General features: G+C 37.1%; 1 protein-coding gene across 1 annotated transcript; it reads left to right on the forward strand.

The window, feature by feature from the left end:
• The first annotated feature begins 1,265 nt into the window (after nucleotides 1–1,265).
• LOC114358562 (pre-piRNA 3'-exonuclease trimmer) lies at nucleotides 1,266–10,699 on the forward strand. The gene is made up of 11 exons (XM_028312559.1): nucleotides 1,266–1,494; nucleotides 1,790–2,024; nucleotides 2,411–2,562; nucleotides 2,847–2,982; nucleotides 3,149–3,477; nucleotides 3,559–3,686; nucleotides 4,537–4,679; nucleotides 5,580–5,666; nucleotides 7,252–7,340; nucleotides 9,211–9,309; nucleotides 10,385–10,699. The coding sequence occupies exons 1-11, from the start codon at nucleotides 1,367–1,369 to the stop codon at nucleotides 10,443–10,445; spliced, it is 1,587 nt and encodes a 528-aa protein (XP_028168360.1). The 5' UTR covers nucleotides 1,266–1,366; the 3' UTR covers nucleotides 10,446–10,699.
• The last annotated feature ends 2,769 nt before the right edge of the window (nucleotides 10,700–13,468 follow it).

Here is a 13,468-nt window from a genome sequence, read left to right on the forward strand (position 1 = left end):
CACCTTCGTCGAGTAGACCATCGCTTTTCAACAGGTGACATACAGACCAAGAGTTTCTCCGTTGTGTGCGGGTGGCTATTTGATAAGGGTAAAAAAAGCCATCACCACTGCCACTACTACGCCGCGCGCTGGCTGGTTTTGAGGCTACAGTTGTTACAAGTAGTAAAGTAAATGAAGGACCGTAACACGCAATACTATGGGTGTTGGACCAAACATCCACATCCTAAGTGAAAACCTAAAGCATTTAAAAGAAAGTAATAAAAAGCTTGTAATAAATACTGCCCTTTATCTAAGGTACTGCCATAAACGATTTATGCTGAAATCGGACCGTTGTCTACTCGCCGACTCTGTGTCAGCAATAATTATTAAGCATTCAATTAGAAAAAAAAATCAATATATCGATTTCTAAATAAATGAAAATCCTTTAAAATTATTAACACTTTTTTGTTATTAGTATGTCGGCGCCGGACACAGATGCTGCAAATGATTATTGATGATTAATAGTACCAATCTTAATATTATGTTATCTGTAGAAATCTGTGGAGCAGAAGGTTTGTGATTCCTAAACGTAACACCCGACTGATGCGCAGAAAAAGGTCAATCAGTTGTGTCATGTCAAGTGTGAGCAGGCGGCTGCGAGGTTATCTTTGAAAGCGTGTTGAGTTTGGTGGAACGTTAAATTGTAGGAAAAGTGGTTATCAACCATCCAAGATATTATCTCCTTGCCCGTTAACCCACGCCAATGGAGATTCCACCCCTAGAGTTCCTTCTGATAGAGACCCAGTGCCTTTAAGTATAAAATAAATTCTTAATATTCATTCCATTTTGTGCTGTTTAGATGACTTTTTTTATACATGGTTTTATTAACTTTATTACTGATTAATGAACTGCAGCAATGCAGAGGCAGGCAGCTAATGAAATCATTATCATGAAGTTATTAGCTAAGTGCAGCCTACCGATTTTTAGTTGGACGATAGTTGGGTCTGGCTGATAATAATCAGTACGGAGAATATGGAGATGTTTGAAAGTGCGCACATTACACCGATTTGATATCGGCCGATTCTTCATACAAATTAAAATCGGGTCCAACTATCGGCCCACTAAAAGTCAGTAGTCTGTGCCTAGGCTTATTGAAATGATAATATCATTTCAAATGAATACGTAAATTCATAATTGAATAGTCATTAAGGAACATCCCTACTGGCAGTCATCCAATTGCAACTTGACAGTTGACTTACTTACTGACATTGACATTGACATCGTAAATAACGAAACTACCTCACATTTAAAAAATATTTTTATTTCATACATAGCAGTTTTTATTTGAAATCGTGTAATTCTGGTTGATAATAATTACCATTTCAAGATGGAAATAACCACCAAAAACTTCTCCGAACAACTTGACGACATAACCAAAAACTTGAAACGTTCATGTTTCGTCGGTTTCGATGCTGAATTCAGTGCGATTTTATCGGGAGAGACCTTTAAACACAGGTATTTGTATGGCCCCTTTACAGTTAAAGCCTAGGAACACTAAGATATAACCTAGGCAGTTTAAGTTTCTGTACTAAAACACATGATCTTCAATATAACTTTAATCACGAACTACGTTGTTACCGGCTATCAACTACACAGGCCAAATAGCCAACCCTCAGACCCAATAATTACTAAAATAATTTAGCAAACAAAATGTGCAAAGATAACCAAATCAATTTAACCTAAATAAAATTGTTCTTGCTAATATTCTTAGAACTAAACCCAAACTCAAAAACTTCAATTTACATTCCAGGTTATTTGACTCAAATGAAGAGAGATATGACAAGTTGAAATCCAAAGTAAACCAGATGATAATGACGCAGATAGGTTTGACGATGTTCCAGTACAATCGGGATATTGATACATACAACGCCGTCTGCTACACATTCCATTTGTGCCCTCAAGTGTTCGGGGATATTGACCAATCATTTATATTCCAAGCATCTACAGTCAAGTTTCTGTGTCGACACAATTTTGACTTCAATAAGGTAAATTCCTTGAAGGTTATTTTCCTTATTTATAATTAGGTTGTTGTTATATATTATCCTTATTATTAACCTGGATTCATCATTTTTATTATCCTTATACATCCATGTTAATTTTATATACTTCAATATTATTTGAAAATGCCACCAAATAAATTATTTTTCTTTCTTTCTTTTTCTGGCATACACATTTTTATAGCCAAAGATTTTTTTATTGGATGCTATACACCTTGTATTAATCTTAATTTACTTGAAAAAAATATGCTCACATGATTATCTCTGTACTTTAATATATCCAAGCTGTATCCATCTGCAATATTGTGTTAATCATCAAGCTACATGCTAAAAGTGAAAAATACTATGTTTATTCTGTATTTACTAATTTCCAGTTCACATATTTTGGTCTTCCATACCTCAGTAAAGCTGAAGAAGAAGTTATAAAGCAGCAACTGGAAGATAACACTCTGTTCCAAAATCTTTCTCGCAGTTTAGAGATTGAGGATGAAAGATTGTTGCAAAGTTGTTGCTCTGAAGTTTCCAAGTAAGCTCCTTTTTGACTAGACATATTTCACTTATATAGTCACTACAAAAGAATGGTATTTTAACTCAGAACCACTGTTTATTCAGTCCCTAATGTCTGCAATACTTAAAAAGTTACAGAACAGTAATATTGTATCTTCAAATAAGTATTGTGAAACATTTTGATAAGACTATTTGGATAATTGAGAATCAAGATGTATTTCATATTGTAATTATGTAAATAAAGGCTATATTCATTTTATTAAAATGGTTCATAGTAAAATATTGTCAATTAAAACCTTCCAGATGGCTTAGCAACAGTGAGGAAGGCACACTGTACCTAGACATCAAGAATCCAGTTCTCCGGTACATCACTCACAACGAAATCAGAATGAGATTCCCAGGTGTGCTGACCACTGATAGCTTAGGTAATAGCAATAAGGTAAATTGATCACTCACACTCAACATTTGCCTAAATTAACACATAGTATCTGCTTGAATTTGGAGGTATTTAAATGATTTGATGCTAATATCATGCCATTTAAATTATTTAATGTCAATATCATATATGATTTTGTTTGTAAATCAATCAATATTCCTTATTTCAGGTACTTATATACAGAGATAAATTGGTGGAAGGTGCCAACAGTGCCCCAAAAACTGTCCTTGAAGAGAATTTGAAAGCGCATTTGTTGGGCTTTTCACAAATCATAGACCTACTAGCTTCATACAAAAAACCTATCATTGGGCATAATATATTTTTGGATACTATACTTCTGCATAATCAGTTTATAGGGCCTTTGCCAAATAAGTACTCAACATTCAAGAAAAACATCCATGAGTTATTTCCCAATATCTATGACACAAAGTATATTTCTCATGAAATGGCAAAAATGTTAACATTTGATGAAGTGTGGAAATCAAATGCACTGCAAGAGTAAGTAGTTTTATTTTTTATATCAAAAGTAATGCAAATGTTTTCTATTATAATCTTAGTTTTTCTATTCAAATGTTTCAGTTTATATGAATTCTTTTCTGAGAGAAAATGCAAGAAGTTAGAACAAGGTGTGAATCCCATAAGATTAAGTATTCCTTTTGCTGTGAAACAGTCGTACCATGAAGCTGGATGGGATTCATATTGTTCAGGTAAGATGACAAAATTCTTTCATAGATTTTGTATTACAATTTAAGACAAATCAATTCACTAACTTTATATCAATTTCAAAACGCCTGTAACCTATATTTACAGTTGATTGACTCTTATAAAGGTAAGTTTATGTGAATGGTAGTACCACTTCACAGGTAAATAAGAAAATTGGCCAAGTGCGTGTCGTGCCACGCGCAGTGTAGGGTTCCGTAGTTGTCCGTCGTTACCACAATATATTTCAGAAGCAAGCAATTACTTCATCTAAAGTCACTTTTCATATTTTCTTCTAAGGATTTTTTACTGATGAAATTGTATAATACATTATAGTCAAATGACTATTACTCTTAAACTAACTGATGTATCTTAACCGTTATAGTTTTCCTTGAAAGTCCATGAAAAGCAGTAATATTACGAGTTTTCCCAGATTTTTCAAGCCAACAGTTCAGTTTTAGAGGGGGGGACGCCCTACTCGAACAAAAATTGGCACTTTAAACTTAAATAATTTGCAAACAGATCCCTAAATGGAATAATAGTCTAAGAAACCCCTAAGCCATTTTAAAAGACCTATCCAACGACAACCCACACGATGGGATAGAAGATGAAAAAAAATTCATCCCCACTTTACATGTAGGGGAGCTACCCTACTATAAGGGTTCCTTGTCAGGACTACGGAACCCTAAAAAAGGCCTTAAACTTATTTTCCACACTTGCTTTATCAATACTAACTCAATCTCAAAGCAGGTAAGATTTTGAACTTTATCTTTATTTTCCTTAGGTCGTCGTCGCTTTTAGACCCGACGGCGCCAGATGAAGGGTTATGTTTTAACTTTCTTTATACCTTATTTCCAGGCTACTGCTTCATCCGACTGGGCCACTGGGCTGCGTGCGTCATCAGCGGCAAAAACCGGCCTGTCGGGCCCCGGGAGACGCTAGCCGCCATGTCTCCTTACTGCAACCGGGCCAACACTATAAGGGGAGCCATGCCCTATGTGGTAAGTATCACAATGACTTCCAGGCTACTGCTACATCCGGCTGGGCCACTGGGCGGCGTGCGTCATCAGCGGCAAGTACCGGTCTGTCGGGCCCTGGGAGACCCTAGCCGCCATGTCGCCTTACTCCAACCGGGCCAACACTATTAGAGAAGCTATGCCTTACATGGTTGGTGTCAAAAGTTGTTAATAGCGAAACAACTCTGCCTGCCTCTCTCTTATCTTTTCACGGTTAATAGATTTCAATCAGAATTAAAGATTGAACCTAGAAGGAAAATATGGTTACCATATTAGCTACCTTTTGTTGAAAAATTAAGTGAAATGAGATCATGAACGTTATAGATCGCAATTCAATGGTAAAGCCGTAAGTAGAAGCTGCCTATTAGTCGACTGATGAAGTGATGATGAAATATAATAAATAAATATATTTTCTACGATCTTGTGAAGGCCGCAGGAAACTACTAAATCCCGGTCCGTGAGCACGTAGAATTTTGTCCAATGACCCGAAGCTACCCATCCTTATCGCTCACGCGTAATTATATTGCTGTCGCGACTGTGCGACTGGCACCCGCAGTGAGTGTGCGAGTACGATAGCAACATAATTACGCGCGAGCGATAAGGATGGGTAGCTTGGGGTCATTGGACAAAATTCTACGTGCTCACGGACCGGGCTTTAGAGGCGTGGAGCGCAGGACCGGTCGTTGTGGAAATCCTTGGGGGAGGTCTACTTTGTCCAGCAGTATACGACACTAGCCTGAAAAGAACAAATGTAACTGCTGTGTCTGCAGTATACTTAATTAATATAAGACTCAAAACTAATTAAATATGCACTGAACTAAACTTAAAAGTTACAATAGTTACGTCACTTCTTTATTTTACTTATATTAGGTATCTTATTTTCAGAATTTCATTGGAGAGGATCCCAAGTCCCACCGTCCCAACGTACTACACATCAAGGCTTTGAAAGACCGAGTTATCAACGTGGGACAGGTAATTTGACTAATTTGCTTGTAAAACAGTAATTCACAGTCAACATAATATCGCTAAACTTACCTACTTTACTTCCTATATCGCTGTCCAAAAGCATGCCAATATATTAATACAGAAAAACACCAACCATGAAGTCATCAAGATAATTAAACCGGTTTATAAAGAAACGTATTTTATAGCGTGCCTTCCCGACGTTATAGATTTGCAGACTAATCCAGACAATGATTTATTCCGATCGAAATATTTATTTCTGGTCAGCTGTTTTATTGTGTCAGTTGTCGACTCTGGCGATAAAACCTGCACGGAGTTTATTGCCGTACAACGCTGGATGGTAATGCAGCCGTTTGTGAGACGTATCGTGTAAACCCAAACGCGACAATAACAAAGTTCGCCGGTAACCTGGTTCAAAGGCAGTTGCATAACGAGCCAAACAGAGCGCTATTTTTGTCGCAATCGTAAACACTGGGACCATCCGCGTTGTCTCAATCCTCGGTGCCAAAATTAGCGTCCATATGTTACGGAACAGTTATGGTAGTAATAATTGTCACCTCGCCCGGTGGAGTGATGTTCGCTTGTTTTCCTGGTTGTACACGAGCGCTGGGAGTCGGAGATTTTAGTTGGGAGCTTGTATGTGACTTGTTGTAAGCCGCGCCAGTAGAACCTGACAATTTTGTAAATATCGATGATAAAAATCTACTCAAACCGGTGGAACCGTCTCAGTATCCTTCATATTAGTTTTTTTTGCAATCGAAAATTATGAAATAAAATTTCTAGACACTAAACTAAATAACTTGCTGTGCAACTCACTATCCCTGAAGCTATGCGGCGACTGAAGCGACGGCACATTCTGGATATTGAGAGCCAGAATTAATCATAGAGGGAGTCTCAGTGGGGATTCTGCTCTCATCGCTTTTAATCACAGGAAAAATCTGCTCATAGTCTTCTGACTGATCGCATGATAGAGGAAAAAAAAGACACTAAAACTGCTCGGTTTTAATGTTGTTCGGCTTTATTTGTTACAAAAATTGTAAGGCTCCATTGGTGCTGACATAGACACAGTGGTTCCTCCCCGGGCCCAGTTGGAAAACGGCTCACTCTTGGCGGCTTGCCAGCCGAGCGACTCACGCACACAAGTGCACGACACCCACACAAATACCGCGCCTTGTGCACATTTCCCGTTGCTAGTTAAAACAGATTGATAATGCCCAAGTGTCACAGGCGGAAAACTTTATTTTTAAGTCGGGCTATTTTTTAAGCAGCCACCGGTATTTGATTTCTGAAACGTCTGAAAACCCATTTTTCATGCCACTGTCAAGGTTGATTTAAGGTTAGGTTATAAATACGACAACCCCAGTGCACATGTTGCGTCGATAGAGACGTTACTTTGGGCCATATTGGAAGTGACAATGACTGATCACTACGTATTATAGTTAAGTCTGTCCTATTAGTATTGACTCCGAAATTAATGGTTAGAGATGTTATATTACGCTTGTAGACTTACGACAAATATTATCTTGTATGAATATACCTGTAGAAACCTATTAAATGCTGCTAGATTTAATTAAAAACTATTTAATTTTCCTAGGTGGCGAGCACGCTTGCAAATTTCGGCAACATAGACATCAAGCCTTACGGCAGCCGGACTGCCCTCATAGCGACGAGTACGCAGTATACGTAAGTATCCTTTTAAAAAAAATCTGTAATTCAAGATGTCTAGATCCTTTAATCTTAACTTAAAAGCTTCAATGAATGTTTCCTATTCTCCCCCTGCATCAAACATCAAGGTCTGCAGGTGAATTACAAGTAAAGAGCATAACAAAGTTTTTGCGGTAGTGGAAGGATTAAATGTGACGTAAGAAAGTCACTGCTGACATTTTGACGTCACAAAAACACCTCTCACCGCTCCACTACCGTAGAAAACCTGTAACATGACGTATTTTGTCACAGACACCCGTCGCAAGAAACATTCCAGTCGACATAAAATAAAACCATTAATTTAGTATTGATTACGTTTTGAGATACCGTTCCGAGCACAACAAACTTGTTAAAGCAAATAATAGTTGTAATTAAAATCCAATGTTCCGTGCCAATATAAACACCCACGATTTTAACGGCATATGTACCGTGTTTATTCTTGTGGGTAACTAGTAAAAAGCATACAATATCGAATTAGCAATATTAACGTGACGTTTTGGCAAGCGATTTGAAACCTTTAATATCCTGAGAATTTTATGCAAAAAGGGTTAAGTTACAAGTTTGCTTCTCGACTTTTTTAACTATAATAACTCAATAATAAATTCTAAGTAACTAGCCTGGCCGCAGACCACCGACTTTTCGTTGGTCGATAGTTCTAATTTGTATGAGGAATCGGCCAATACCAAATCTGTGTAGTGTTCGCACTTCCATGCATGCCCAATTGCCCATTGCCCATACTGATTAATTGCCCGACTTAACTATCGGCTGACAAAAAATCGGTCTCTGTGGTGGCTTACTACTACTATTATATGAAAGTACATATAAAAAACTTGTATTGGATAAATTAACAGAAGGCATAATTGTTTGAATGTGTGGACTAGGTTACGTTATATTTGTTTTTCTTTAATTATAGCTTCTCAACATACTTATAATTAAGTACTCGTATAGTAATATGTGGTTAACTATGTTGGTTTCACAATTATCTAAGTCAGAATTGTATATAGCTAATAAGCATTCATTGTGTAAGCTGTTTGTTGACCCCAATAAATGAAAAAAAAAAAAAAAAAAAAGTAGCTACAAAATCGGTCTCTGTGGTGGCTTACTACTACTATTATATGAAAGTAGCTACATAATAATATATGAAGTACCTATAGTGAAGTGCAAATCTCCAATCTTCTACACTCTCAAAATCTAGCCAGGTTAACTCCCTAGGAATCGTACATTTATAGTTTCTGGACTAATAGTCCCAAAACTATAAAATCTTACGCTATACTTGTGTACGTTCTGAGTCGTTTCACTTCTAATACTTACCGAAATCTGTTATTACAGCAAACATTCGCAGCAATCATATTTTGCAGTAAAACTCCGCCAAAGTAAACTGCACTTTAGTTTATGACTTTGAAGCATAATAAATCTAATATAGGTTTTTGTTATTTCCCATTGATCTTTTTTATTCATGAAGTGAGTGCACTGATTGATATCTGTTATGAAAGTGGAAGTATTGTTTAGACTTCTCACGTGTTTAGGAATAACATTTATCGTTGCAGACTTATTTTGACGAGATATAGTATTGAATGTCGTAATATTATTGTTGTGTAAGGATTTTGATTTCATGTGATTTTTACTGGTATTTATTTCCAGAGATTTTTAGTTAAATAAGTTCAATAAAAATTATTGATATTGACCAAGCTTCTAATTAAAAAAGCGTGCTAAATCAAAACCTCAGTAGAATAAGTGTCTGGTCTTGCGAATCGCTATGTCCAAGTCTTGTTCGGAAACTATCTGTATCAACCATGATACCTTAATCATGTCATAAAACGAACATCTAATTCACATTTACTTTTTCCAGGGCGGATAAAATCCTGAAGCAATTCAAAAACAGCCGCGAGTACAGGATCTCTGAGTTCAGCGTATACAAACACAGCGTGGCCAGCCGGGTGGCGATGTGGTATGGCTCCCTTTAATGAGGGCTATCGTTTTTATACTTAACAGTTGGCAGCCCTGGCGATTGACAGGACCTTACTCTACAGTGGCGCCATCTTGATGAGTGCATATACGATAGTCCTCCTACCACTTTCGCGCTCACCAGTTGGTGCCACTGACTGTCTTCGCTACTAGCAAGTGACAGGACCTTACTCTACAGTGGCGCTAACTGGTGAGCGCTAAAACGATAGCCCTCATTATGTCTACGTTTAATGTAGCTATGAAGCTGAAATCATGAAAAAAATAGAGTTATAACTCTTGTAGCTGTACATCCAACAGTAGTGTACTGTCTGATGATGGTAGCAAAAAAGTACCTACACTTTTTAAAGAATGGATGCCTAAGGCGAAGTATGGAGTCTGACACCAGAGTTGTGACCTCAGTTAAAACTAACACGAGTTTTCTTTTACATAAGTATTTACGTATTCACGATGCTCTCGAGTACATGTTTTGTTGAAACTTTGAACCAACACGATTTGGAATAAAAATTTTTGCTCTCGAGTATTATAAATTCTACTTCGGAAAAAATGTTAAAAATTTGGCTCAGTGCATCTTTATAGAAAGTTATGTCCATTGGCAAAAGACGGTGATTTTTAACAAAATTATTTGTACTAACTGCGCGAATATTTTTCGCTCGCTAATCCTTATTGGACTCGCTTTATTGAACTTGTGCGTGCGCCAATAAGGTGATGAGGGCTTTATCACCGAATGAAAAAAAATATCAGCATGTAAAAGAGAATTTATATCCTTGTTTTTTTTACATTTACCTACACTTATTATCCTTGTTTTTTTACATTTACACACATTTGCACAAATGGCTGCTTAGTTTTAAACTTTTTATTCCTATGTTTCTCATCTCATTCTCTTAACATTGGGCCATGGAAATGGTCCAAGATTAATAGGAATACTTACCATAGAATGACGGACTGTTGTACGCTGCCATTTCAGGTTTGAATCCCACCAATTTCAAATTTTAGGAAACTGAGCTTGTGCATTAATTATGCAGTAATATTTTTATGCTGATAAAAATCTTTATTTTCAGGAGCGGCGCCATACTCACGGGAAGTTTGATGTTATATTTTTTCCATAGAAAGATGAAATAAGTAGTTTAAATACTGTTATGTTATAAGTCTGAGTAACAGCTTCCAAATACAATAAATGTTACTCTGATTATAATTATGTTAATTAGCACAAAGTGACTAACTAGTAGTTAATAAAGAACTTGTTACTTGTTAAGAATTAAACCTCGTGCCAGTACTTATGTACAAACTCATAGACTGATTATTGTTTTGTAGGATCAATCGATTTAAGCAAAGAATATATGAATCAGTTGCAATATAAAATAGATTATATTATGTTTAAACATAGTTGTATACAAATAAAGTATCTATGCTCAATAAAAGCAATATAATACGTGTAATAAAGACGCTTTACGCAAACGAAATGTTTTTCTTTGAACCTTCATTATAATATAAATTAACAGATAACCGCCAAATTATATATCGCATTCGCTTTGTTACCCGGGATAAAACGGAAGGTAAACCTGTCACAATGATTTATGAATTTACAGTCGTTACTATGAATTCCGGAGAACGTTTGTTGCCGTCGCCCGTCGGATTTAAAAATAACGGCTTTTAATAGCTCCCATCAATCGTGCCCGACGCTGATGTATAAAAAATGTATTTAGTCCACTTAATCATTGTTTTTCACCAGACAATAGATAGACTAAACATCGGGACCTGTCAGGAAGCTCTCTGGAACACTCAAAATGTTTTTGTTATGTTCGCAAAAAACTTTTAGTATTTGAGTTGCATTCCATAAGCAAGTATGGTTAGCGACTCTGTGAGATTAATAACAGATGCTAGAAATTTTATGTTTGAAAATTTTTCACTGATTGATATAAACAACACGGCACGGCCATCTAGTCCCAAATGAATCAAAATGTAGGCTACGTAGTTATTAAACAGCAGATACAATCGCATACATATTAGGTACATAGAAAGCACATACAGACACGACTGGTACTAAACCTGTGACTTCTAACATACGAACTACCAGGCCAAATTCAAGAGATGCATGAAGAGGCAAATGCTCCTTTCGGTAATCTTTACTACAGCTAGATAGCTTCCTCACTCCATTTGCTATGTGTACATTACACCATGTTTGTGGCAGTTCAGAATCGACGCTTACATTCATCAAACATGATCGACTGCGCGCACGACAGCTGACGCGCGTGATTTACCTACGCTCATTTGCACGACTCACTCATTCCCGGAACGGCGCTAAAACCAGCTATGGATTTCCACCACTAATTAACAAGGTTTATTTAGCTCAGATTTAGCCGTTTGTTATTGTAATAACTAACTCAGATGCAAGTTATTCCTGCAAATAGAGCCCAGCCATTGTAATAATAGCCCCAGCTAAAATATCACTGTCTTCAGATAAGTTAGTACGAATTAAATGCGTTAATATGATCCGTGCTGCAAGCTGCAACGTAAACCACTTCAATTGTTTAACCATTCCATCTTCAAAGGCTTTTGCTCACCTTGTTTCTTTCGTTCCAGAAATAAATCCACTTAATTACCTCTACAAACCAACGACGGATTTATCTGCTTCTTAAAATACCCACTCAAGAACAAAAGGACGGCAATTAACTAGCGTGTCTGTGTACCTCTCTACATCAATATTGCTTTACTAAATCCGTCTCATTAAACATTCAAACATTTTGAAATTTCTTCAAATCTACTTAATTGTAGGCCGCTAAGAATTTTATGAAGTGGGTTCAAAAAAATAAATGAGAATGAAAAACACATAAATATTTTGTACCACTTCAGGGCAAGGCGCTCGGCTAATATATTTGAATAAAATAAACACTCGCCCACTGGCTCCTTCGGGTAAGAGTTATCATTATTTGTTGTGAGACCGACGTGTCTTCGCAGTGAGTCTAAAGGGCTCTCTTGTTCTACAAATGCCAAACAATTTTGGAAAACTAGCCTTAAAGTAGTCGCAACGTGTTCGATTACACTGGTAGTTCATTTCATTTCAGCCCTTAGATAAATCAGCCCGTCAGCCATGATCAGCCGACTCGGTCCACTGCTAGACAGTCTTTCTCCTTTTCTTTTGCGTCATAGAGCCCAATATTGGTTCAAGTCCTGAAAGGTTTAGTCTAACGTAGCTGTCTTGATGGAGGGCGCTCTACGCTTAAGTTTTCCATAAGGCGCTCTCCGCTCTACAATTAAGTAGCCGACCACTCCATTTACCAATGGATTTACCTCTACATCAAATACGACCAACCAATTTTATCTATCCCAAAGATTATTTCGCTATATCGGGTGGCCATTGGCAGGCAAAAGCATAAGTTCATTTATTAGTTTATCTGTAAATAGATATTGTAATTTCAACGGCCATAAAGCAACATAGTCGCTTGCACAGTTTCCGCGTGGTTGTTCAGCCAAGCCTTGTAGTAGTTCGAGAAAGCAACTGTTGCGGCAGGCAATAAATTTTGGCGTTAGTGAAGAGCAAGTCTTGCTTACGATTATCGATATCGCTGAAAGATTTTAAAGAGAAAGTACGAGTAGGGGCATAATTATTACTTATTGAGGCCTGTGACAATCCTTGTTCGATCAATTCAAGTTCTAAGTAGTAGATACGAGGGGCGGCTGAAAAGTTTTGAGCCTAAGGTATTAAAAATGCCGATAGAAAAGTATAAAAAATATATTTTTCTATTTAATCTCCCTCTACTAAAACGCACTTCTTACATTTGTGTAAAAGAGCTAAAAGCTCTAAAAAAAATCCACTGAAAAAAAATTCGCAAACTTTGCCTTCGAAATGATCCTCTAACGACGCCTTCATTTCTTTGTCACTCAAAAATCTTCGTTCCTGGAGGTCCTTTTTCCAAATTGAGAATTAGAAAAAAAAGCTAAGGATTTGGACTAAACTGTGTGGTAGGTGATTAATTTCTTGAAATCCAGTTTTACCCGGGGCAAGCCTTGCAACATGCGCGGTGTGCACGGGCGAATTGTCTGGCAATAACAGATTTCATTTCGCCAGTTTACCTCTTATTATTTCGACAACCACTTGACGCACTCTTATCAACAGTACAGTAAAATAATCCCCGTTTATTGTA

This window comes from Ostrinia furnacalis, unplaced genomic scaffold (genome assembly GCF_004193835.3).
Source record: "Ostrinia furnacalis isolate ACB-3 unplaced genomic scaffold, ASM419383v2 OfSCF3993, whole genome shotgun sequence".
Lineage (NCBI taxonomy): Eukaryota > Metazoa > Arthropoda > Insecta > Lepidoptera > Crambidae > Ostrinia > Ostrinia furnacalis.

Coding starts and splice junctions, on each gene's coding strand:
- LOC114358562 (XM_028312559.1), top strand. CDS start 1,367: ATGGAAATAACCACCAAAAACTTCTCCGAACAACTTGACGACATAACC. Junction 3,687..4,536: donor ATGGGATTCATATTGTTCAG/GTAAGATGACAA, acceptor CCTTATTTCCAG/GCTACTGCTTCATCCGACTG. Junction 4,680..5,579: donor GGGGAGCCATGCCCTATGTG/GTAAGTATCACA, acceptor TCTTATTTTCAG/AATTTCATTGGAGAGGATCC.